The 27,923-nt window shown below is 35.8% G+C and overlaps 1 protein-coding gene across 2 annotated transcripts in view; it reads left to right on the forward strand.

The window, feature by feature from the left end:
- Positions 1-3,959: 3,959 nt before the first annotated feature.
- Positions 3,960-27,923, forward strand: part of LOC114106511 (solute carrier family 5 member 4) — a 57,003-nt gene continuing 33,039 nt past the window's right edge. For both annotated transcript variants that reach the window (XM_027953446.2, XM_027953447.2), the window contains exons 1-6: positions 3,960-4,097; positions 4,799-4,870; positions 6,434-6,538; positions 8,503-8,562; positions 11,553-11,657; positions 25,953-26,058. In XM_027953446.2, coding sequence (XP_027809247.2) covers positions 3,960-4,097; positions 4,799-4,870; positions 6,434-6,538; positions 8,503-8,562; positions 11,553-11,657; positions 25,953-26,058 — 586 coding nt within the window. The remainder of the gene's footprint in view (positions 4,098-4,798; positions 4,871-6,433; positions 6,539-8,502; positions 8,563-11,552; positions 11,658-25,952; positions 26,059-27,923) is intronic.

Consider the following 27,923-nt stretch of genomic DNA (forward strand, 5'->3'; position numbering starts at 1 on the left):
CAGTAGAGTTCCTGCTCCCTCAAACAGCTCTCCAATCAGAGTAATTTTCTAAAGCACTTAGCAAGATGGATGTTTTGAACATCTTAAATTTAACTTCAGCCAGACTCCTGAGCAAGAGAACAAAGAAACCATGGACTGAAACTTCTGAAACTATGAGACAAAATGCTACAATAAAAATTTCCTCTTTTTAAGTTGTTTTTATGCAGCATTTTGTTACAATAATTGAAAAGTGTTTCCTGAGGTCACTAGCTCAGATCTCAGTTGGGCCGCATGAGACAGGAATGCATTAGAAGGCTCCAGGCCCTCTCTCTGACTCTGAGCCCTTCCAATCCACCCTGGAAGCTGAGTCCAGCTCATGTTTCTCATGTTTCCAACATGAGAAACATTCCTAGCTTCATTTGCCATGTTCAGCATTGTTAAATTTTTAGTGTTAAAGTGATTGGATTTTAATTGAGTTTCTTTTATTGTAGTTATGTCTTTATTAAAAAGATGAAAAAATGTTATTACCTATTTGGATTATAATTAATCTTACAATAAAAACAAGTCCTCAAGAATTATTTTACTTTCCATTGTATTTCATCATTTTAATTATCATCTGTTTTCCATATTTAAATTTTTTGGTATGGTTCCTTTCTTTAGCATTCTTTTCTTTCCTCTTTATCCTTGCATTTTTTTTTATTAGAGCATTAAAATTATACATAGTATTTGGGTTCATTTAGACAAATTCCTACATTCAAGGAATTTGATTTCAATTCCCATCCCCCCTTTTCCTTCCCTCCTCCTTCTCCCTATTCTCCTTCCTCTACTGATCCTCTGTTCACTCCTTTATTTATTTATTTTTTTGATTGATAATTTCTACATATAAATAAAGATGAAATTCTCTTTGGTATATTTATATATAACATGATTTTGTTAAATTCATTCCACATTTCTTCCTCCTTCTCTTCCATCCTCCCTCCCTTTAGTCTCCTTCTTCTGCTCCACTGATCTTCCTTATATCTTTATGATATCCAATTTTCTCCCCAACTGACTTCTTTTCCTTTTTTTTCTCTAGCTTCTACATATGAGATAAAACATTAAATTCTTGATTTTCTGGATCTGACTTATTTCACTAATCTTTTTTTAAAAATTTTTTATTGTTGGTTGTTCAAAACATTACATAGTTCTTGATATATCATATTTCACACTTTGATTCAAGTGGGTTATGAACTCCCATTTTTACCCCATATACAGATTGCAGAATCACATCAGTTACACATCCATTGATTTTATTTCACTAATCTTGATGGTCTCCATTTCTATCCATTTACCAGCAAATGCTATAATTTCATTCTTCCTTATGGCTGAGTAAAACTCCAATGGGTATATATGCCACATTTTCTTGATCCAATTATCTATTGACGGGCATCAGGGTTGATTTCTTAATTTAGCTATTGTGAATTGTGCTGCTATAACATTGAAGTGGCTGTATTGGTATAGCATGTTGATTTTAGTTTTTTTTTTCTTTTTGGTAAAAAAAGCATTTTTTATGCCTCCTTACAAATGACATGAAATGTATGTTCTCAATTAGCTTTGTGACAGAAAGGCTGAGTTAATTAGAAAGTCTGTCTTGCTTCAGTGTGGAGTAAGGGAGATGTTCACAGAAAAAAAAATGGATCCAATCCAGGTGCAGTGGCACATGTCTGTAATCCCTAGCTCTGTAGGCTGAGGATTGCAAGTTCAAAGCTAGCCTCAGCAAATTAGGGAGACACTGTATCAAAAGAGAAGAATAAAAAGGATTGGGGATGTTGCTCAGTGGTTATGAGTTCCTGGGTTCAATTCCTGGCACAACCAACCAACCAACCAACCAACCAACAAATGGATCCATTCTGACCAGTTGCTTTTGATTACATGTCTGGGCTCCAACTAAGACAACATTGGTAACCAAACCTCTTGCTGGTTCCTTTGGCAAATGCCAGTCATCAACCATAGTATCTCAGTTTGGGAGCATCAGCTGTGCAAAGCCTATCCTTTAATGTTTTTCTAATTGTCACAAGCAAAATTTCCAAACATCATCAGCTGACACTCATGAAGTGGGCATGTCAAATCATGGAGACTGGCCTGCTTGAATGGTTCTGTTTCCTTATCAGGGTCAATATTAAGGGTGCACATTATAATCATACAGGAACTTGTGAAAAATATGGATTCCTGGGCCCCACCTGGGATAGACCAAATCAAGCATGAGAAGCATGGAACTGGGAATCTGCATTTTTCAACAAACAATCCATGCTGCCTTGCAAAGGCTTTCTTGTGCACCATCCTAGCTCTGTGCTGGAAAGCTGTGTTATCTGAGGCAAGCCATTTGCTATTTCTCAGCCCCAATTTTTCAGAGCTGAAGGAATGGAGTGACAATCACTCTGGAAGGGGAGGGTTAGTTGCTTAGATAAGGTGGGAACCCACCCAGAGACAACACTCATTAAATGTTATTTATTCTAATTACTGAACTTAGCTAAGTTCACTTCAAGGGTTTGTGAGGTATCCAGAAAAAAACACCAACAGAAAAGCACACACTTTCACCTGCAGAAAGTCTTTTAAACAGCCTCCTCACTTGTCTCCATTCTTTTCAAAATCCAAATACTACAGACTTCTTTTCTAACCACCTCCCTCCACAAAATCCAAAACTAGAGAATTCAAAATTGGCAGATTCCAGAGCCTCCCCTGAGTGGAGTGAAAAACAGATACAGTGTCCTAGGAACAATGTTCTCCTTTTGCAAAATGGTCCAAAATAAGTTTTTTTTTGTGCTGGAAATTGAACTCATGGCCACTTAACCACAGACCCACATCCCCAGCCCTTTTTAATTTTTTATTTAGAGACAGGGTCTTGTTAAATTGCTTAGGGCCTTGCTAAGTTGCTGAAACTGACTTTAAGCTTGTTATCTTCCTGCCTCAGCCTCCTGAGCTGCTGGAATTATAGGCCTGCACTACCACGCTCGGCTCCCAGACCTTTATTATTTTCCCCCTTTCTTTATTTTAAACATTTATTTTTTATTTGTTCTTTTTAGATATACATGACAATAATATATATTTTGATATATTAAACATATATGGAGTATAACTTTTCTAATTAGGATCCCATTCTTGTGCTTGTACATGATGTGGAATTTCACTGGTTATGTACTCATATATGAACATAGGAAAGTTATTCATTCTATTGTGTTTTCTATTCCCATCCCTTTCTTCCCTTCATTCCCTTTTGTCTAATCCAATGAACTTCTATTCCTCCTTCTGTTAGACCAGGGCACAAAGAAAAGACTACTGACTCCAATTAAAATCAAATTAAAGCAAGCTTATTATTTTGACCAGCCAGGCTGCCTCTCCCACCAAAAACTGTGGGAACAAGATAGCCCCGCAGTTTTCTTGCAACCCAGCTTTATAGCCCAGAAAGTTATACAAAGTGGAGTTACAGATAACAAAACTCTGAGGAGCATAACACAAAGGCTAATTTATATTTTTTCTGGCCCCGGCATCAGAATTTATGAAGGTCATTAGAGCCTCAGAGAGGGTTATTATCTGGCCAGGGAAGGCCAAGATTTGTGAGGTGTCACTAAAGTTTCAGAGAGGGCCGTTATCTGGTCAGAGAGAGCCAGGCATGGGTGAGTTGAAGGCACAGGCAGGCATTTTAAACTAGTTCAGAATTTGCAGTAATTTATAGTAAAGCCGAAATTATCTTTTTATGGCTTTGTGGCGAAATGGCTCCCAATTTTAAGAGAAAATCAGTCTGGGTCTGTCACTACCTAGGCTAGCACTGATCACTACAAGACCAAGGTCTCAGAGCCTGGATTCAAAGGAGAGGTTTAAAGGTCCCCATGCCCAAGAACTCACTCTGATATCTTGCTCCACCTGCTGAGGCTGATCATTAACTCAGTGCTTACATAAAGAAAGGGGCTATCTTTGGGATAAGGACAGCATCGTCTGGAGCCATGGCCAGCAGCACATTAAGCCCCACTACCAAGGCTGAAAATCCAGAACTGCCTGCATTGTCAGGGCGCATCCAAAATGCTGCAGATATCTCTGTCATTGTTGTCTATTTCATTGTGGTGATGGCTGTTGGGCTGTGGGTATGTGGGATCCCAGTGGGCTTCAGTTTGGGCATGAGGGTTGGGGGAAAATGTTTCAGGGTAGGAGAGTATGGCATGAAAAACTGAGACAATATTAACAGTTTTCACAAATGTCATTTCTTTCTATTTGGATCATTCTTCTTGCATGTGATGTGTGACATAAATAATGCTTTTACTGAAATTTTTTTCCTCTTAGCAACTCTGTAATTTGAACAATCAGCACTTGGAATTTCAGACTTATTTTGTTTAGCATCTCCAACATTTAGCATAATGAACAAAGATGTTATTTTTATTATATCATAATTATTTGATGTTTTTCACTTTCTGGCTTAGTGAGTTGGACACTTAATAATTCCTGTACATTTATGCTTTTGTTTTAGAAATGAGATTAAGGCTGCAAATTTCCTTTCAATCACAGTTGGAATAATACCTCATATTGTTTTCATAAATGAAATTAAACAGAGCAGCTGGGATAGAGTTGAGAAATATGAATTACTAAAGTCATCTCAATTCTCTTTATGAACCTATATTTTGAGGTCCTCCAAAAATTTTTGTTTTAACAGGGAACTGTTTCATGGAACTATTTTTCTCTGCAGGAACGCTGAAAACACTGTTGTCAGCACCCTGGCCAGAAGAGGGTCTCTGGGGTCTTTTGTGCATCTGCAGTTCTTTTACTTTCATATGTCTTCTTTTCTGCTCAGGCGATGCTGAAGACCAACCGAGGCACTGTTGGAGGCTTTTTCCTGGCTGGTCGAGATATGTCCTGGTGGCCGGTAAGTGGGGCAGAGTTTCATGGAGATAAATTTCCTGTATTTGTGTTTAAGATTGAATAAAGAAAACAGTAGTAATATTGATCATTTCTGATGTGTTTTGGCTGTTTTCTTAGATCTCTGGCCTCATGGTTGTGCGCAAAAAGATAGTGTCATCATTTATGTGAATGGGTTTAGTCTGGAGTTTAAGGACCCCCAATTCAGTTTTATCTCATGTGCTTTACCCCTGATCCTCATCAAAAGTCTTCTGCCTTGCATTATTACTGGTTCCACACATTCCTACATTTCTCCCAATCCTGAGCTAATGATGCTCTTCTTGTCTGAAATAGCCTCTCCTCTTTCAATTCTTATCTTACTCCCTGTTTAATCCACCCTTGCCCCGAATGCCTACTCCTTATGTTCTATGCACTTATTAATAGTGGATTGTGTTCCCTGTGATGGTGTCAATAGTGATGCATTTTTGACTCTTGACCTTTTGCATTTCTGCATTTTGATGTGACCCCCATCCCCTTAGTCAGATTTCCATTTCAGCAGAGGCTTTATCTTTCCCTATGAACTTGGAGAGTGTCAGAACTGGTTGTAAGCAAGTGCTCAGTAAATTATTTTTCACAGATATGCTTACTCATGTAAACAGTATGAAAGGAAATGGAGATTGGGAAATGACCTGCCCAGGATTAACAAAACAGATCATTTATAAGCTGAAAATCAGTTTTTATTTGGGGTGTCCAATCAGACATTGCCTTCTTAGTATTGTTTTGTGAAACATTCAAATCTCAATAAAATACATAATCATAAATCAGCTCAATCACTTCTCTGATCCCAAATATCTGAATAGAAGAAGAGATTTTACAGAGGTCTGAAAAGTTGGGAACATACATTTTGTTTGGACCTGACTGCTGTTAATCTATGCTCACTCAGAGGATTTCTCTTCATCTGTCAATCTTAAAAAGAGCAGATAATTCAAAGGAAAGATAGATGAATAAAAAGAAGGATGTGTGGCTGGAAGGATAGAGAGGAATTCCCTTCTAATAAACTTTGTGGTCCTTGCTGCTGATTCAAGAGGCAAGAATTGACAGGAAGTCTGGCAGTTCTTAACCAAGGGCATCTTCAACTTAGAGCTTTTAAATAGATGGATTAATGATCCCTTAAGGCAGGAGTAAAAAAGCTATTCTGAAAAAGGCCATATTTTAAGTATTTTATTGTGTATGGGTTATATATTGATTTCATGTAAATTTGCTATTTTAGCATAAAAGCACCCAAGGAGAATGTGTAAACCAGTAAGCATGGTTGCGTTCTGATAAAATTATATATGGGCACTGAAACTTAAATTTCATATTCCAATTTTCACAAAAATTTCTTTTTATTTTAACTATTTTAACCACTCAAAAATGAAAAAAAAAACATTCTTCACTTTATGGGTCATACAAAAAATGGTGCCCGTGGAACATAGATTGCTGACTGCTGCTCTAAGGAGTAGTGATAGAAACATGTCAACAGCTATCTGTTTTTAAGAAGTATGATTTGGATCTTTTCATCCCAACCTTACTCTGTTCTCTTGCATTCCAGATGGGTGCCTCTCTCTTTGCCAGTAACATTGGCAGTGACCAATTTGTGGGCCTGGCTGGGTCAGCAGCAGCTTCAGGAATTGCTGTTGTAGTAGATGAATGGAATGTAAGTGACATCGTTGGCTTTTTTCTTTAAATCAAACCCATATCAAGATATTTTAATCAAACCCAAACCCCAGGTTTTTCAGGGAGTCTGTAGAAATTATACTTCTCTCTGGTTTTGAAAAAATTTTAATTTTCCTCTCCTTAAGTTTTATTTAACTTTCAGCACCTCTGTAATCCCATTCTGCCAAGGGAATTCCAGTCACATTATTACTCACCTTTGAGATGTTTGTAAAGCAGCTATTCCCACCACATGTGTCATTTCTATATGATTGGATCCCTTCTTTCACTTGACCACCACAATTTCCCTGTCACTTTTTTCTCTCTTTTCTAGACACTATATATGAAGCCCCGAGCTGGGTGCGAAGAATAAAAATATTGTAAAACAATGACCCCTTTTTGTAAGGCTTACATTCCAGTTGAAGAAACAGGAATGCACTCACTACAGTGTAGAAAGTGTTAGGAGAGAAGAATTGACAGTGTATTGAGGGATCTCATAGGGGCACATCCTCTCATAGGAGATGGGTAGTATTTGTACATGTCAAGGGAGCTTCTTGGCATAGATGCCAGAAGAATGAGTACAAATGGTCCAAGTAGGGCTAGATGGAGGCAGTAATGGTAGAGTGAGAGGCAAATGATTTGAAAGATAGTAGACAGAATCTATAGGACTTGGTGATTGAATCACTTAATCCTTTTGTGAATGGTTCTGTTGTTGCTGCACTAGTATAAGCCATGTCCCCTTAATCAGACCCTAAGTTCTTTAAAGACAGAGACAATGTCCTCTCTTCCACTCATACCACCCTACATCTATCCCATGGCTGGGATATGTGGTAAATGTGCCATAAATACTTCTTGAGTAAACTGAGTTTGTTTTTGTTGTTCTTGTTCTTTTATCCTTTCTGGTATTTATATATATTTGTGCATACATATTGGCCAGAGAAAGATGCTTGTGTTAAAGAAAGTTGTATCCTAGTGAAAGTTTAAACAGATCATCCCTTGATGGCCTCAGAAAGTGACCTTAAGTCATCACAAATGCCTTTGCCTTTCTCTTATTGAAAATTCTGCCCCTAATTTTATTTTAGTAATATCAGGGACTCTATTATGTACCCAGCATCCGGATACACTTTGTGGACAGAGTTTTGTTTTGATAGTGCCGTGGACTCTGCCTCTGGAGTCCTGTTCAGAGTGACCTACGTCCAACTGGGTGTGATTATCAGGCTGCAGATAACTCAGGTGTTCCATTTTTAGTCTGTGACCTTAGGCATTGCTAATCTCTATGATACTCACTTCTCACCTCAGTAAGACAGGAATAACTGTGCTTATCATACCTGCCTTACCTATTCGTGAGAGTGGCATAAATTATATATGCAAAAACTCTTTGTGAACATTGCATATAATGCTATATTATATTGCAATCAGTATTATACATATAGCAAAATGTCAAAGTCACTAGGAATATTCTTCTATCTCCAAATTCCTTTCTTATTATTGACCACCACAATTTCCCTGTCATTTTTTTCTCTCTTTTCTAGACACTATGTGTGAAGCCCAGAGCTGGATGCGAAGAACAAAAATATTGTAAAACAATGATCCCTTTTTGTAAGGCTTACATTCCAGTTGAAGAAACAGACATGCACTCATAATATATATTATGTATATATTATGTATAATTTTGGCAAGAATAAGAAATTTTGGCAAAAAGTGTATGATCTTCTAGTAGTCAATCTGGGCTCAGATCTCTTATTCTCTCTCTCTCTCTTTTTTTTTTAACCACTCATCTTCACATTCTCAGCCTTAGAAAAGGAACTTCTGAGCCAAACAGACACAGGAAAGGAAATCCCAGTTTACTGAGGATCATAATTATTTGAATGAGACAGGATCTAAGCAAACTTTTTTTTCAGACTCAGAGATCATGACAATAAGCTACATAAGTCAAGCCTCTTTAACTTTACTCTTTGTTTCTTGTAGGCCATGTATATGGTATTGGTTCTAGGGTGGATCTTTGTCCCCATTTACATCAAGGGAGGGGTGAGTATTCTCCCGTGTTCAAGGTAAATCTCTCAGGTGTATTTTCAGTCATTCTTTTATTCATTCATTGTTTCTTTTCAATCATGAATTGGGCAGTCTACTGCTAAGAACATACAGGTGACAAAACCAAATTCCTTGCCTAGCAGGGCTCCCAGTGTAGAATGCAACTACAACCAAGTAAGAAACCTTAGTGGCCCTGCATAATTACCACCACGGTAGAAGTCAGCCTGGTACAGGAGTCCTGAAGCTGGGGTCACCCATGTACTTTAAGGAAAGCTTCTCAGAAGTGACCTGACCTGAGCCTTAGGGATAAGAGTAACTTTTATAGGTAGAAAAATCAGATCATGGATGGTCAGAGAAAACAATACATGGAAGCTAAATATTTCTAAGCTTGGAGTATTTGTAGGTGAGGTTAATTTTTGGTTAAAATAGAGAGTATACGTGGGAGGGTGGTGGAGATGGAGATCAGTCTAAAGATGTGGGTGGCATTCCATTGTGAAAGGCTGATATGTATTCTAGACTTAAAAACTGTGCCCTGTGTCTTCCTAGAAATGGGCAATGTAGGTTTCAGGCATTCAAGGGTCATGATCAGATTCATGTTTTAAGAATTTCTGTTCACACAACTAAGTGGACAACTGAATTGACAATAAAATTGAGGAGGGGATTCACGAAAGGAAGATATTTAAACCTGCTTCAGAGGCTGTAGGAAGGAAGGAGAAAGGAAGGGAAACTGCTTTGGGGGTAGGGGTGACAGGTGCGATTGTAAATAAGAGTTATGCAAAGCTTGTTTATTAGAGAAGCATAAGGACAATTCTGAAGCTTGAAGCTTGAAGGACCTGAATGCATGAGGACACCATTAATGGAGCAGGTGTATTTTCCAGAGGGAAGCCACATAGTGGATGATGAGGAGAACAATGAGTTCTCTTGGACATGGGTGAGTTTTGTGCCTTTAGGATTCCATCTTGGTTCATTTTGTGTTGTTTAACAAAATTCCTCAGGCTAGGTACTTTTTAAAGAAAAGAGATTTATTTAGTTAACAATTCTTAGGGTTCAAGAGTCTGGTGATGGCATCTGCATGGCTCTAGTGAAGATCTCTGATGTGTCACAACATGGTGGAGAGGAAGAAATGGAAATGATTGCAAGCAGAAGGGACTAAGCATGTGGGGGTGAGCTTGCTTTGTAACAACTCACTCCCTCAAGAAGTAACCCAATCCATTTATGAGGATCAATCAATTAATCCATTCATGAGAGTGGAACTTTAACATATTTGCAATCCACTAGGTTCTACCTCTTAAAGATTCTACTACTTTAACACTACCACATTGGGGACAAAATTTCTAGCACATGAACCTTTGAGAGATAAATCATAACCACACCATAGACTTCTCTCCCTAGCCCTCAAAGTTTTTGTCTTACAATGTGAAGTATATTCATTCCATGGGAATAGCCCCCAAGACAACTCATTCCAGCATCATCTTCAAAGTGCAAGTCCAAAGTCTCATCTGAGACTCAAGACAAACTTCTTCCAGTGCAAGCTTGTAAAATAAAATAGTCATTTACTTCCAAGATACAAAGTGGGACTGGGATAAGATAAGTATTCAAATTCCAAAGGGTAGAAATTGGCCAAAGGAAAGAAATCACAGGTCCCAGCAATATAAAATCCAGCAGGTCAAACATTAATACTTAGCCTCTAAATTGACCTCAGGAGAACTTGCTGCTGTGATTTTGCTAGGTTCTGTTGTCCATAAGGTATCTTAGGGAGTGGAGTTGAGTTCCTACAGCATTTCTAGGATGACATTACATTTTGCTGTTCTCTTTACAGTTCTAGCGTACTGGTGTGGCTCCACCCGTCATAGTCCCAGTGGAGACTCTGGTGTCTCCATCCTTGTGGCCAACCTCTTCCCGGCTTCCCAGATTTTCCTTTGAAATCTGTCCCCATTACTCTATAGTCCTTGTACTTTGAATGCCTGCAGAATTAGCACCATATGGTTGCCACGAAGACCCAATGTTTGCTTCCTTGTAGTAGCAGCATGAACTGTGTTGGTTCTAATTAAGCCACTGATATGACAGCAAAGCAATGTAGTGGGCTGTGTGAAGCAGATTACTGAGGTGGCCCTGGTGTAGCAAACCCATGGAGATGACACCAGGTCTAGTCCCTAAAACATTCTGTCCTCCTAAGCTTCTGGGCCTGTGATGGAAGGGGCAGCCTTGAAGATTTCTGAAATACTCCTGAGACCTTTTCCCCATTGCCAGATACACAGCACCTGGCTCTCTTTTATCCATGCTAATATCTTAAGCAAGCAGTTGCTACACACATGCATACATCTTACACACTTTTTCTTCACTCTTTCTTTGGCCAGGTTTTTAGTCCTGCTTCCCTTTTAATTATAAATTATGCCTTTAGGTGATACAACTGTTGTGATAAGAGATTATATATTTAATCTTGTACTTCAGAAATGAAAACCACAAGTATTTATCTAAATAGCAATTTTATGGTATTCTCTATGATTAAATAATCCCTAAAAATAAATACCCAAGTGCAAATTTGCAATTATTTCAATTATTTGTGCATTGTATAATCATAATTATTCATTATTTGCAAGTAATATTGTTTTTAATGGATTGCAACTTTATTGGTAAAAATAAAAATTACTTGTTGAATTGAGGGTCTACCAGGTATTTGGTGTTCTTGTAGGTACTTAATTAAACCCTTTACAGATGAGAAAATAGAGATTCAAAACTATTGTCATTTGTCAGAGATCATAACATCCAGTAAATGTTGGGGCTGGAGGATCACCCAAGATGGTCTGCTACCAGAGCCTGTATTCATTCTGGTTTTGTCATCTTACCAAGGAAATGTGCCTTTCCGATCTCTGTATTCCCAAGGCACAATGTGCAGTATTTAACTGCCTATAGGTGCTTACCGAGTGTTGAACAATCTGAATGCAATAGGTCTGAAGATGAATTCCTGTTGATGTTTGTCTCTGCAGGTGATGACCATGCCGGAATATCTCAGGAAGCGATTTGGAGGGAAGAGACTCCAGATCTACCTCTCTGTCTTGTCACTCTTCATCTGTGTGGCTGTGAGAATCTCTGTGAGTTCAGTGCCTTCGGGAATTTTAGCCTCAATAGTTTGCCTGATGGGACCAGAGTGCTAAGATCAAAGAGTGGGAGGTATAGACTTTTGATAACTTTTTATGGGGTGGATCCAATTCCCTTAGGTCTTTCTACAGAGAATTAATTAGGAAAAGGGTGAGGTTTAGACCCCCTGTATTTATAGACTACTAGATTTTTGAATCATGAATGTCTCCAAAGTGTAAACATACCTTCTCAAGAAAAATATGAAAAAAGTTTTATGCAGAAAGAATAAAATGTCTGATTCAAGTAACACTGCTCTCTAGCAATAAAGAAGAGGGCTTTTCTTGTCTGTTGCCTTTGATGCTGCATGATTTGAATCAAAATCACAAATGAAGTTAAATAGAAATGAAAGACACAAATTCAATTTGGAAACTGAACAAATGTTTTATTGGGATGAAGCAGAACTGAGGCTTTTATAACAAAAAGGGGAAGGGTGAGTACATAGCTCAGCATTCTTTGGAAACTGAAGTTCAGCATATTTGGAAATAAGCAAGGACTGAGTGAGCCCAGTGGTAGGAAACTGACTCAAATCAGGGTGGTTAAAAATTCTGCAGATCCATGGACATTTTCATGCTAAGGGCAGACTGGTCACTCTGTGAACTATCCAGGTCTGTGGGGATATTAAGGAAGTACCAGTTTTTCCATTTCCAGTTCTCGCTACTGTGTTTGTGAGCAACTTATCCCTGTCAGTAAGGTACTAAGGCCTCCAAAGGGATTTTTGCTTTCTTTTTGACAATTCTGACTTTTATTTTATTGACAATAAACTTCTTATTCTTTCTCAGAGCCAGTCCAGGTTTAAATTTCCATTTTCAACCTTGATTATCACACACATGAACTAGAAGAAAAGTATATTATATTATTATGCTGACTTTTAAAATTTATCCTATTTTATCTAAGATCACTGCTGTAAAACTGGTGCCACAAATAAATGTTAAAAGAATTTAAGACCTTTTTTAAAAGTTACATTTCTCAGAGTTATTCTCAGAAAATAAAGAAGGGATTTGAAGATTCAGTAGCACTTGTAAAAAAAAAAAAAGAAAAGAACCAATAAAAAAATAAAGAACAAAGAAAGAATAATTCCTTTGCTCTTCATGTATCAGTAACTAAAGAGATAATCTCATTAAATTTACAATTCAGATAGGTATCCCAATATTCATGAGAGAAAATGCTGACCCTCATTAATACTCTTCCATCAAGCTAAGTCAATGTTGCAATAAATTGCTTAGATTAGGTACCCTCCCCCCCTTTTTAACTAGCAAAATGTGGGCATCTCCTAGTATTTATTACATATTATTGAACTCAGTGTTAGGGTAACAAAGATTCCTGAGCAATGTGAATTTATCACATTGCTAAGGAGATAAGAATTCAATACACAAAATAGTCTCTTATGATAATACATGTAAATATAAAAAAATACAAGCTGAACAAGAGTGTGTGGAAGAGTATAGGAATCATATAGGAATCATATTGTTCACATTCAGAAAAGGATATGGTCCCTGCTGGACGGAACTGAAAGTCATTTTATAGAGGGGCCATTTAAGTAATCTACAGAACAAAGAGATTAGAAGAAGCAGAGGGAAGCTGAGGAGCCTGTAGGTGTCAGGGGGCTTGGTGCTTGCTCTGTAAGTAAGTTGAATTACAAATCTTTCAGTTTTCCTCTGTCGCATATACTTCTTTATGGGTCTGAAGAGCAGCAACAGGTACTAGGCAGAATGACAGCAGCCAGAAGAGTCTCTGAGGGATATCCATCCTAGAGTGGAGGGTTCCTTGTGGTGGAAGAGAAATGGAATGTTGTGTATGGTGCAGGCAGTGTGTGTGTGTGTGTGTGAGTGTGTGCATGTGCGCCTACATGTGTATTTTATTGTGCAAGGTCTGTGGTGAGCTACAAAGAAACCACAACAGGAGTTCATTCTTGCCTGCAAGATTAGATTTTAAGAAATATTAATAATTATTAATCTTAGCTATGATGATTTGTGTACTTTTATACTCTGATAACAGATTTTACACTGGTTACTTATTAAATGCATCACTATGAGGACTTAGGTTGAAGCAGTTTTCAGAGATCACTACAGTCCACATTGAAAAACAAGGTCATCTTGTTTATTTATTCTCAACCTCCAATAACATAAATAAATAACATAAATAAATTGAGAATAAGTTTTAGGCATACTGTCTTTTAATTCCTAAGTATTTCAGTTTGCATTTACTGAAAACATTGATATTCTTTTAGAGAACTACACTGGGAATTTTCAAATCAGAACCCTAACTTTGATACAAACTATTACCTAATCTGTTGATCTATTCAGATGTTGACAGTTGTTCCAGTCTTGTCCTTTTTAGCAAAATAAAATTCTATAACTGTAACATCATAGTTCCTCTTTATAGTGAGAAATATTTTATGATCAATGTGAATGTAGTTAATATCCTTGAATTGCACCCTTAAAATAGTTCAAATGGCAAATTTTATGTCACATATATTTTACCATGATAATATAATTTCAAAATCACCAACCTAAAGACTTCATGGAACTGTAAAATAGAAATAAAAATCAAGACATTATTAATAAGATAATTTGGGCTTAAAAATTTTAATTGACATATAATAATTGTATCTGTTTATGGGGCACACTGATATTTTGATATATTTATATAATTATAATGTGTAATCAGCATAATTATTATAGGCATCATTTAATTATTTCTTTGAGCTGCAAAAATTTAAAAACCTTTATTTGAAAAACACAATAAATTATTGTTGAATATGATTATTCTCCTATGCTATAGGATACTAAAATTTATCCTTCCTATCTTTCTGCATTTTTTGTACTTAATCACCAGTCTCTGTCTACCCTCCTACCACTCTACCCTTCTAAGTTTTTGGTAACCACTCTTCTACACTCTACTTCTATGACATCAACTTATTTAGCTTCCACATATTAGTAAGAAAATTTGTTATTTGTCATTCCCTTCCTAGCTTACTGTGCTTAACCTGATGTTTTCCTGGTTCATCCAGGTTATTGCAAATGACAGAATGTTAGTCTTTTTATAGCTGGATAATATTCCATTATGTATATATGTCACTTTTTTTGATGGACACAATATCTTTATTTTATTTATTTATTTTTATGTGGTGCTGAGGATTGAACCTATTACCTTACACGTGCTAGGTGAGTGCTCTACCACTAATCCCATTGAACTACAACCTCAGCCCTGTACCTCGTGTTTTATCTATTCATCCATTCTTGGATACTTAAGTTTACTCAATATCTTTGCTATTGGGGATAGTGCTGCAATAAACACGGGAGTGCAAATATCTTCAAACTACTAATTTCCTTTCATTTGGATGTATACACAGCAGTAGAATTTCTGGATCACATGGTAGTTATTTTTTTTCAATTTTAAAATTTTAATTTGTTATATATGACAACAGAATGCATTATAATTCATATTACAGATATAGAGCACAATTTTTCATACCTCTGGTTGTACACAAAGTAGAGTCACACCATTTGTGTCTTCATATATGTACTTATGGTAATGATGTCCATCTGATTCCACCGCCTCTCCTACCCCCATTCCCCACTCCCTACCTCTCCCTCCCCTTTTCCATTTTGCCCTATCTAAAGTTCATTTAATCCTCCCATATCCCCCCTCCCCCCGCCCATTATGAATAAGCATACTTAAATCAGAGAAAACATTCGGCATTTGGTTTTTTGGGATTGGCTAACTCGCATGGTAGTTATATTATTATTTTTTTTTGAGAAATTACCATACTGTCTTCCATAATGTCTGTACTGCTTCACATTGAAACTAACAGTGTATAAGAGTTCTCCTTTCTTCTCATCTTAAACATCTTGTATTTTCTTTTTAATTTTAATGCTAGCCAATCTAATTTGGGTGAGATGATATATAATTGTGGTTTTGCTCTTAATTTTCTCAAAGATTATTGACATTCAGCATTTTTCATATACTTTTGAGCTATTTGTCTTCTTTTGAGAAATATATATTCAGATATTGTATATATCTTAGATATTAACCCCTTGTTGGTTAAGTAGTTTGCAAATATTTTTTCCTTTTCTGCAGATTGTCTCTTCACACCATTTATTTTTTCCTTAATATAATCCCATTTATCTAACTTGCTTATTGTTTCTGGTGCTTTTAAATCATATAAAAAAATCTTTGCCCATACCAGTGCTTTGAAGTATTTCTATTTTTTTATTATAGTTGTTGCAAAATTTCAAGTCTTATATTTAAGACTTTGAACCTTTTTGAGTTGATTTTTGTTATGGTGAGACATAGAGGACTAGTTTCATTCTCTGTGTGTGGATATCTAGTTTTCTCTGCACCATTTATTGAAGAAACTGTTCTCTATCCAATGTGTACTATTGGTTCCTTTTTCAAAAATCAGTTTATTGCAAAAATGTGGAGTAATTTCTAGGTTTTATCTTCTATTCCATTGGTCTATGTGTTACTTTTATGGCAGCACCACACTGTTTGAGTTACTGTAACTTTGTAGTATGTTTTGAAGTCAGATATTGTGATGTCTCCAGCTTTGTTCTTTTTGCTTAAAATTCTTTGGTTACCAAAGCCTTTGTAATACTCATGGAATTTAAATTTTTTTTCTATTTGTGTGAAGAATGTCATTGATATACTGATATAGAATGAATTGAATTTGTAGATCACTTTGAGTAGTATGGACATTTTACCAATATTAATTCTTCTAGTCCATGAATGTGTGATGCATTACCATTTTTCTGTGTGCTCTATAATTTCCCTCATTGACATTTCATGTTTTTCACTGGAGAGATCTTTCACTTTCTTGGTTAAATTTATTCCTAAATTGATTGATTGTTCCAGGGATTGAACACAGGGGCATTCGACCACTAAGACATATCCCCAGTCTTTTTTTTTTTTTGTATTTTATTTCGAGACAGGGTCTCACTGAATTGCTTAGCACCTTGCTTTTGCTGAGGCTGGCTTTGAACTCACAATCCTCTTGCCTCAGCCCCCTGAGCCTCTGGGATTACAGGCGTGTACCACTGCACCCGGCCTTAGATATTTTTATAGATGTTGCAAATGGTATTGCTTTCTTGATTTCTTTTTCAGGTAGTTGGTTTTTTTATGAGATGGATATTTTAACCTTTTTATTACAAATCAAAAATCAAATTACAGCAAAGTTATATAATTGACGCAATTCACAAATACTAAGTGATGGAGTCAATATTCAAATGCAGATGTGGAAGCACCTTTCTTTTTTCAGTATTTTACACTTTTCCCCTATTATCTGGTCATCTGATTTATAACCCAGCTCTCCTTCCCAGTGTTCAAAGATTAACTGAACACAAATTACAAATGACTGTTCCTCTTTAATCTTCAAGGTAGAGTTAGAAGAGCCTATTCCTGCTATCAGCAGATGCTATTGAAGGCAGGAAGGAAGTGCAAGGTAGGTTGACAGAGAAAATCCACAAATGCATACTCCATTTTTGTGCTCTATAGAGGCATCACTGAGAGGCAAAGAATTCTGGGAAGAATTCAAAGATGGCACCTGTGAATTGTGAAAGAAGGAGAACTCAGGGGAATGTGCGAATGCCTGCCAAATGTAACCTCACAAGTGAGAAATTGAGTTTGCATTGGTAGTTTGTATGTAAATTGCATTATAGTAGTAGCAAAATTTCAAGTCTTATATTTAAGGCTTTGAACCTTTTTGAATTGATTTTTGTTATGGTGAGTCATAGAGGACTAGTTTCATTCTCTGTGTGCTAATTTTTGTATATTGATTTTGTATACTACAATCCAAATGAATGCTGTTTTCAGTTTCAATGTTTTTTTTTTTTTTGGTGTAGTCTATTGGGTTTTCTATAAAGGAGATTACATTATATGCAAATAGTGATCATTTGACTTTCTTCTTTCCAATTTGGATTCCCTTTATATCTTTCTCTTTTAAAACTGCTTTGGCTACAAAATTGCAGCCAAAAAGAGTGAAAAAAGTGGATGTCTTTTTCTTATTCCAGATCTCAGAGGAAAAATTTTAAACTTTTCTCCTAAGTTGAAGTTAGCTTATGGGTTGCTGTTCCTTGTATATACCTCATTTGTTTAGAGCGTTTATCATGAAGGGGTGATTAACCTAATTGAAGGGCTTTTCTTTCCAACTTTGTTACTATTTATTTATTTTTATTGTCTTTGTTTTAAACTAAGACTTCTAAAATAATTTTTTGGGGGGTACCAGGGATTGAGCCCAGGGTCATTTAATCATTTAACCACATCCTCAGCCCATTATTATTTCTTACTTGGCCTCACCAAGTTGCTGAGGGTGGCTTTGAACTTGGGATCCTCCTGACTCAGGCTCTTGAGCCACTGAGATTACAATATATACCACCGTGCCTGGATAGAACAATTTTGAATAGAAAAGTTGATGGTAGTCATCCTTGGTTCTGAGTCTAAAGAAAAATTTAAACTATTTTATTATTGAGAATGAGGAAAAAGAATTAAGAAGATCCTATTCCAAAATGTGTGGCTCTGGTATATTGATTGTTTTGACTTAAAAGCATGTGAAAACAGCAGGTACAAGATCATTCTTGTGAAAGAGTCTTCCCTGTACCAGAAGAATAGCATCATTCTTATTGTCAAGGACAGATTTCCAAACCTTGTTAAACTGATTTATCTTTCTAGTCACTTCTCCACCCAGTTTACTACCATACCCAAGTCTCTTTGCCATCTCACATTTTCACAATTTGTTACTCTAATTCATGTGTTCAATTCTGCATAGTTAGGTCTTCATTTCCAATAGCTAGGCTTCCAATCTACCTATTAAATAAGTCCATATGATTTTTTCCTGTTGGCTTTTCTTATTTTTTATGTTTTATTTGTTCATTTAAGTTATACATAATATTAGTGTTCATTTTGACATAATTATAGAAGCAGGGAATATAACTTGCTCCAATTCAGTCCCTAGTACTTCCCTTTCCCTCCCCATTCTCTCCCTCTGATCCTCTTCTTCTACTTTAGTAATCTTTCTTCTATTTATTTATAATTGTTTAAATTACTGCATTGCGCATAAACATAAAGGTGAAATTCACCATGGTATATTCACATATATACACAGAAAAGTTAGGTCAGATTCATTCCACCATTCCTCCCTTTTCCCACCACTCCTGCCTCCCCCTCAATCTCCTTCCTCTACTCCATTGATCTCTCCTCTATTTTCTTGGGAATTCCTTACTCCTTTTCCCTCCCCTCCCTTATTTTTGTCTAGCTTATGCACATTAGAGAAACATATGACCCTTGGCTTTCTGGGTCTGGCTTCTTTCACTTAGCATGATGTTCTCCAGTTTTATCCATTAACCATAAAATGCAATGATTTCATTCTTCTTTAAGTAAAACTCCATTGTGTATATATACCACATTTAAAAAATTAATTCATCTGTTGATGGGCACCTAAACTAGTTACATAGCTTGGTTATTGTGAATTGTCCTGCTGTAAACATTGATGTGGCTGCATTCTTAAATTATGCTGATTTTAGATCTTTGGGTATATGCCAAGGAGTGGAATAGCCCAGTCATATGGTGATTTAATTCCTAATTTTTAAAGGACTACTGATTTCCAGTGTGGTTTTACTAATATGTAGTCCTACCAACAATATATGTGTGTACACTTTTCCCTACATCCTTGCCAATATTTGTTATTTGTGTTCTTGATAATTGCCATTCTGACTAGAGATAAAATTTTCATGTATTTATTTATTCATTTAAAAATTTCCAAGCCTTTAAAAATTTTTGTTCTTTTTAGATATACATGACAGTAGAGTGTATTTTGACACATTGTACATACATGGAGTAAAACTTTTAGTATCCCATTCATGTAGTTTTGATTTGCATTTCCCCAATTGCTAGATATGTTGAATTTTTTTTTTCGTAATTTATTAGTCATTTGTATTTCTTATTGGGAGAAGTGCCTGTATAGTTCTTTTGGCCATATATTAATTGGGTTTTTAAATTAAATTAAATTTTTTTTGGTTTTAAGTTTTTTGAGTTCTTTATGTTCTGGATATTCATCCCCTGAGAATTGGGTGGCAAAGATTTCCTCCCTTTCCATAGGCTCCCTCTTCATGCTCTGTTTCCTTTACTGTGCAGAAACTTTTTAATTTGATGGTATCCCACTTACTGATTCTTGGTTTTATTTCTTATGCTTTTTTTCTTTAATTTTCTATAGTTTTCATTGTAGAGGTCTTTCACCTCTTTTGTTGGGTTGTATTTCATTTTTCCTGAAGTTATTTTGAGGGGGATAATTTTCCTAATTACTCTTTCAGCTGATTCATTGGCATATATAGTAATGCAATTGATTGAGGGGTATTAATTTTATATCCTGATACTTTGATGAATTTATTTGTGAGTTCTAGAAGTTTTTTTGCTGGAGTTTTTGGGTCTTCTAAATATAGGTACATATTGTTGGCAAATAGGGATAGTTTGAGCCTTCTTTTTTTCCCTATTATTATCCCTTTAATTTCTTTCTTCTGTATAATTGCTCTGGCTAGAGTTTCAGTGATGATGTTGAATATAAGTGGTAAAAGAGGGCATCCCTGTATTTTCCCAGTTTTTAGAGGGAATGCTTTAATTTTTCTCCATTTAGAATAATGTTGGCCTTGGCTTTAGCATATATAGCTTTTACAATGTAGAAGTATGTTCCTACTGTCTCTAGTTTTTCTAGTGTTTCGAAAATGAAGCTGTCCTATATGCTATACTAACCTAGGTCTTGGATCCACTTTGAGTTGAATGTTTTTTTTGCAGGCAGAAAATGAAGCCATGCTATATTTTGTCAAATGCTTCTTCTGCATCTACTGAAAAATGATCATATGATTCTTGTCTTTATGTCTATGGATGTGATGAATTACATTTATTGATTTCTGTATGTTGAACCAAACTTGCATTCCTGGGATGAACCCCACTTGATCATGGTACATTACTTTTTTAAAAAAATATTTTTTAGTTGTAGTTGGACATGATACCTTTATTTTATTTATTTATTTTTATGTGATGCTAAGGATCAAATCCAGGGCCTCAAATGTGCTAGGTGAACACTCTACCACTGAGCCACAACCCCAGCCCACATTATCTTTTAAATATGTTTTTGTATGCAATTTGCCAGAATTTTATTGAAAATTTTTTCATCTATCATCCAGGGATATTGTTATAAAATTTTCTTTCCTTGATTTGACTTGGTCTGGTTTTGGTATCAGATTGAGACTGGCTTCACAGAATAAGTTTGGAAGGATTCCCTTCTTTTCTATTTCATGGACTGATCTGTGGAGTACTGGTGTTAATTCTTTTTTAAAATTAATTAATTTATTTTAACTGGGTATATATGATAGCAGAATGCATTTTGATTCATTGTATACAATTGCAGGACAACTTTACATTTCTATGGTTGTACATGATGTAGTGTCACACCTGGTATTAATTCTTCATTGAAGGTCTTGTATAACTCAAGAATCTATCTGGTCCTGGTCTTTTCTTGATTGGTAGGCTTTTAATGGTGTCTTCATGTTCATTGTTTGAAATTGATCTGTTTAAATTGTGTATGTTCTCCTGATTCATTTTAGGCAGGTCATATGTCTTTAGAAATTTTTTGATGTCTTCAAGATTTTCTATTTTATTGGAGTATAAATTTTCAAAATAGGTTCTAATTATCTTCTCTGTTTCAGTAGTGTTTGTTGTGATATTTCCTTTTTTCATCATGAACTTTAGTAATTTGAGTTTTTTCACTCTTTGACTTCATTAGCATGACTAAGGGTGTATCAATTTTTTTTTTTATTTTTTCAAAGAACCAACTTTTTGGTTTGTCAAATTTTTGAATTGTTTCCTTTGTTTTAATTTCATTGACTTTAGCTCTGGTTTTAATTATTTCCTATCTTTTACTGCTTTTGATGTTTATTTGTTCTTTTCCAGGGCCTTGAGATGTAATGTTAGGTCATTTATTCATTGACTTCCTATCCTTTAAAAAAATTTTTTTAGTTGTAGATGAACACAATATCTTTTAAAATTTATTTTTGTGTAGTGCTGAGTATTGAGCCCAATGCCCCACATGTGTGAGGCAGGTGCCCTACCACTGAGCTATAGCCCCAACCCAACTTTCTATTCTTTTAATGAATGAGCTCAATGCAATGAACTTTCTTCTTAGCACTGCCTTCATACTGTTCCAGAAATTTTGATATGTTGTATCACTATTTTCATTTACCTCTAAGTATTTTTTAATTTCATCTCTGATTTCTTCTGCTATACCTTCATCATTCATTAGTGTATTATTTAGTCTCTAGGTAGTAGAGTAGCTTCTATTTTTTATTTTATCACTGATTTATAATTTAATTCCGTTATGTTCTGATAGAATGCAGGGTAGTATATCTATTTTTTTTTGTATTTGCTAAGAATTTCTTTGTGGCTTAAGATATGGTCCATTTTAGAGAAGGATTTGTGTGCTGCTGAGAAAAAAGTATATTTACTCATTGACAAATGAAATGTTCCATATGTGTCTGTTGTCTTATTGATTGTATTATTTAGTTCTATAGCTTCTTCATTTAGTTTTTGTTTGGAAGATCTATCCAGTGGTGAGAGAGGTATGTTAAAGTCACCCAGTGTTATTGTATTGTGATCTATTTGATTCTTGAAATTTAGAAGGGTTTGTTTGATATACATAGATGCCCCATTGTTTGGGACATAAATATTTAAGATTGTCATGTCTTGTTAATATATCTTTCTCTTACACAGTTTGAAATGTCCTTTTTGTCCATTCTGATTAACTTTATCTTGAAGTCCACTTTATCTGATACAAGGATAGAACCCCCTGCTAGTTCATGTGATCCATATGAGTGATATGTTTGTTCCCATCCTTTCACCTTCAGTCTGTGGCTGTTTTTGCCTATGAGGTGAGTCTCTTGGAGATAGCACATTTTAGGATCTTTTTTTTTTTTTAAAAAAATCAAATCTTACCATCTATGTCTTTTGATTGATAACTTTAGGCCATTAATTTTCAAAGTTATTATTGAGATATGATTTGTATTCCTGGTCATTTGGTTTATTTCTGGTTTTTATTTGAATTAGTTTCTTTTTGATTGACTATTCCTTTAGTGTAGTTCCTCCCTTTGTTGGTTTTCACTTTTAAATTTCATTTCATCTTCATAAAATGTTTTGTTGAGAATGTTCTATAGTGCAGGCTTTCTAGTGAATTATTTTAACTTTTTTTGGTGGAAGGTTTTTATTTCATCTTCAAATCTGAAGCTTAATTTTGCTGAATGTAGAACTTTTGATTAGCATCCATTTTCTTTCAGAGCTTGATATATATTATTCCAGGACCTCCTAGCTTTTAGGGTCTGGGTTGAGAAATCAGCTGAGATCCAAATTGGTTTCCCCCTATAGGTAATCTGATATTTTTCTCTCTCAGCCTTTAAAATTCTATCTTTATTCTGTATGTTAGGCATTTTCATTATAATGTTGGCCTGTTGTAATTTTGTACATTTATGGTGCTATAAGCCTTTGTTTTTGATTTTCTATTTCATTCTTTAGGTTTGAAAAAATTTCTGATATTATTTTATTGAGAAGATTGTGCATTGTTTTGGCCTGTGTCTCCACACCTTCATCTATCTTGATAAATCTTAAATTTAGTCTTTTCATGTTATCCCACAATTCTTGGAAGTTCTCTTCTTGGTTTCTTACCACCTTCTCTGTGTGGTCAACTTTATTTTCAAGGTTATGTACTTTGTCTTCATTTCCTGAGGTTCTGTCTTCCAAATGATCTAGTCTATTGGTGATGCTTTCCATTGAATTTTTAACTTGATTTATTGATTCTTTCAGTTTGAGGATTTCTGTTCAGAATTTCTATCTCTGTATTAAAATGATCTTTCACCTCCTGAAATTTATGTCTGATTTCACTCCTTACATTGTCCTTTATGTCATGGATCAGTTTATGCACATTCTAAACTCCTTCTCTGACATTCTTCTATTTTGTTGTCAATGGATTCTATTATTGGAGCATCTGGTTTGTTTGGGGGTGCTTTGTTCTCTCTCTCTCTCTCTCTCTCTCTCTCTCTTTTATGTTGTCCACTTGTCTTCCCATCTAGCAGTGCAGATCTTTGGCAGTACAGTTTCTACCATGTAGATTTATAATATTCCTGAAGGTTTCCTGAACCTTGCCTTTAAGGGGGATACCAATATTAACAGTACCCAATGCAAACATATATAGACTTAAACCACATAGCTCCTATTAAGATATCTACAGTCTTGTGGCAATAAATATGTTCAGCTATCGCCTACAATATAAACAGTAAGTTTTCAAAGGGTTTACAATTTCAAATCATAGACAAAGAATGAACAGAAGTGGTGTAAGATGTGAGGTTATGAGGAAGGAGGAAAAAAGATAGAAGTAAAAAATTATAGGGAGAGTAACAGAGGAATTAATAGAGGTTAACTGTTAGCAGGAGAAAAGAGAGAAAGAGAATCCAGGGAAAGAGATAAGTGAGAGGAAAAATATGGAAAGAGATAAGTGAGAGTAAAAATATATATAAAGTAAAAATTAAAAAAAGTAAAAATAAAAGAACACAACAAAACTGTAACATACTCTTCAGACATCCCAGTCTCAATAAACTGATGGATGAAAAATACTTGGTTTCAAAAATAGTAGAAATATGAGAGAAAAAAGAATCTCAAAATTTTGACCAATTATTTCTCAGCTTCCCTTCTCAGCAGTTAGGTGGGTTTGTCTGGAATTTGATGCTAGCTCCACCCTCAGGATGGTGGGGGTTTCTATGGTGGGAGGGTTAGTCCTGGGGCAGAACATCAAGGCTCTATTTTTTTAAAAATTTTATTTTTTAGTTTTAGGTGGACACAATATCTTTATTTTATTTTTATGTGGTGCTGAGGATTGAACCCAGTGCCTCGAGCATCATGCATGTCAGATGAGTACTCTACCACTGAGCCACAACCCCAGCCCCTCAAGGCCTGTTTTTAAAGAGAATTTGGGCAGTTATTTTTGAGATTTTGTATGATTTGGACTATTCTGGTCCCTTCAGAACCTATCAAGGAATATTTATACTCACCCACTAGTCATTAGAGCAAAATTATTTTCACTATAAGCTAAAGTTCTAAAATTGTCCTATTATGATTCTCAGTGAATAACTATTTGCTAGGTGAGAATGTCTAATTCTAAGGTTCTTCAAATACATTTTTGTATCTCTACTTTCCAATTTTGCTACCATTTAAATATTGTGGATAACATTTATCTGTTCCCTTGTATTGCATTTTAGACTTTGTGGAAATGCTTAATTTTGTTGATTTGACTAAATAATTACTCTGTCTCCTTTAGAGATTCAAAACCATGTGGCCATTATTCCCATATGATCATAACGATTTCTTTGAATTTCTGAATATTACTATTATATTTAATTTAGTAAAATCCTATGACAGCTGCTAACACTATGTTAAGCAATGTAAAAATTGAAGTAATGCTGCATGTGTTCAAATTCTATGCATGCCACAAGCCACAAGCTACCTGTGTGACCTTAGATAAATCCCCAGAACTTAGATAAATCCTTAGATGCACAATAAATGTAATAAAGATATCTCCTTTACATAGAGTTTGGAAAACAAAAGATGATAGGAGTAAATTCTTTTGGGCTTGGGGGAAGAAATAAATCCTAGAAAACTTAAGGTTCTCCAGAACAGAAGGAAAAATTACCCCATTCATCTCTTGGAAAAGACCCAACCTGTAATTCCTTATAGCTTAAACTTTTGCAAAATAGAGAACAAATTTCCACATTAATCTCCTGAAACAAACCCAATATTGTATGTGATTTTACAAAATAAAAACACATATATAAATAAAAATCAAACAAGAATATCATGTGAAATAAATCTATATCTATCTATCTACTCTATCACATCAAGAGTATTCTTATAAACAAATACTCAGTACCAGTATCTTTAAGCATCATGGTAAAGAAAATGTTCTCAGGACACGTCCCATAATTTAATAAGTACCTTAATTAGGCAATGAATTAAGTGCTATGAGAATATAGAAGAGAGAGATAAAGTTTCTGTTTGAAGCTTTATGGAAGATATTGTTATAGAGACATCTAAATGGGAGCCTTAAAGAATGATTAGGAGTTTACTAGGAAAAGAAGGGAGGGAGAATGGACATTGGAGCAAAGAACCCATAGAAGTGAAATGCATGTTTCTTTCCCATCCCAACTGTTCCGTTCCCTTTTTAGACAAGTATATTTTCTGGAGCCATATTTATCCAGCTGGCCTTGGGATTGGATATTTACCTGGCAATCTTTATCCTCTTGGCTGTCACTGCTGTTTACACAATAACTGGTGAGTCTGCTAGTGTTTTACACAGTATGTTACCTTCTGCTTAACCTATCCCTGCAATTAGTAACCCAGTGTTAGCCTTGTCATTGTCAAGGGAAGGATACCATTTCATTTCCTTTATGAGAGTCAGGCACAAGATCAGAAACATGAATAGTAAAAGTAGTAAAGAAAAAAGAATCCTCAGTATTATATATGAGTACTTTGATTAAGAAAAGTGACATTTTATGTTTGGTATCCAGATTATCATTTAGAATTCAGCATATCATACACATGGAAGGTTGAGATGAAAAAGAAGCTCATAGATTAAAAATACAAGATGAGGTTTAAATGAATACAATCATTGGTTAGGAAAGTAGATCTGGAGCAGTAAGTTGGTTGTGGAGAAAAGGTGTGCAGCAATAGTTCAAGCAGGCTCTCAATCAGGTTTTTTGGTTTAGTGTCTCATGCATACAAATTTATGAAAATTAAACTATACCACTTGAGTTGGACAAAATTTAAAAAATAGCTGATAACTTGAACTATAAAAGACATTTCTGAGCCAGGCATGGTGCACAGGCCTGTAATACCAGTGGCTTGGGAGGCTGAGGCAGGAGGATAGCGAGTTCAAATCCAGCCTCAGCAAAAATGAGGCACTAAGCAACTCAGTGAGACACTGTCTCTAAATAAAATACAAAATAGGGGTGGGTATGTGGCTCAGTGGTCAAGGGCCCCTGAGTTCAATCCTTGCACCCTACCCTTGCCAAAAAAAAGACATTTTTTATATTTTCTGTCATATGTGGAAGCTAGAGAGAAAAAAGGGCAAAAAGAGAATTTTCATGGAAATAGAAAGAAGACCACATTTTAGTTAGCTTTGTATCAGGTGACTAAATACTCAACAAGAACAACTTAGAGGAAGAAAAGTTTATTTTGGCTCATGGTTTCAGGGATCTCAGTATAGACAGCCAACTCCATTGCTCTGTGCCCACGGTGAGGCAGAACAACAGTGGGGAAGGGTGTGGTGGAGGAAAGCTGCTCACCTCATGGCAAAGGAGAGAGTTAAGGTGCCACAAGAGAGATATACCTTTCCAGGGCATTCCCCCAGTGACCCATCTCCTCTAGCCACATCCTATCTGCTTAAAGTTACCACTCAGTCTATTCAAACTAGGAAGGACTTGATTAGGTTTCAGATTTCACAAACCAATCATTTTCACCTGTGAATATTTCCACAGAACAACAGGAGCTTTTTGGGGATGCTTCCTACCAAGACCATAACATTCTGCCCCTGCCCCCCCAAAAGTTCATGTCTATCTCACCATGCAAAATGCATTTAGTCCATCTCCAAAAATTACATAGTCTTAATAGTTCCAGCATATCCCAAAGACCAAGTCCAAATCTCTGAGATTCAAATCAAACTCTTGCCTGTGAGCGCCTATAAAAACCAAAAGCAAGCTACATATCCAATATATAGTTGCACAGAGTGAACATTCCCATTCCAAAGGGAGAAATAGAAGCATAATAAAAAGAGATGGGGCCAAAGCAAGACTAAAACCCAGCTAGGAAAACTAATCCTATCACTCCACATACATCAGGTCCCATAACTCCATGTATAGCATCTAGGACATATGGTTGCAAGATGTTTTCTCCAAAGGGCATAGGCAGCCCTTCCCCTTTCACTTTGATGGTGAAACAAGTGCACAAAACCTCTCTTTTAGTCTAGTTTCTTCTTGAGCTAACAGTTTTTCTCAGCAGACTGTCCATATAACTTGCATCTCTTAATTCCTGGGGTCTCCGTTCCAGCTTTGGCCTCACTTTCACAGATTAATGCATCACCCTCTCAAGGGCAGCCTGCAGGAACTCTGACTCTGCTATATTTTGCCTGGTCTCCCAGG

Source organism: Marmota flaviventris, chromosome 1 (genome assembly GCF_047511675.1).
Source record: "Marmota flaviventris isolate mMarFla1 chromosome 1, mMarFla1.hap1, whole genome shotgun sequence".
In the NCBI taxonomy this organism is placed as follows: Eukaryota; Metazoa; Chordata; class Mammalia; order Rodentia; family Sciuridae; genus Marmota; species Marmota flaviventris.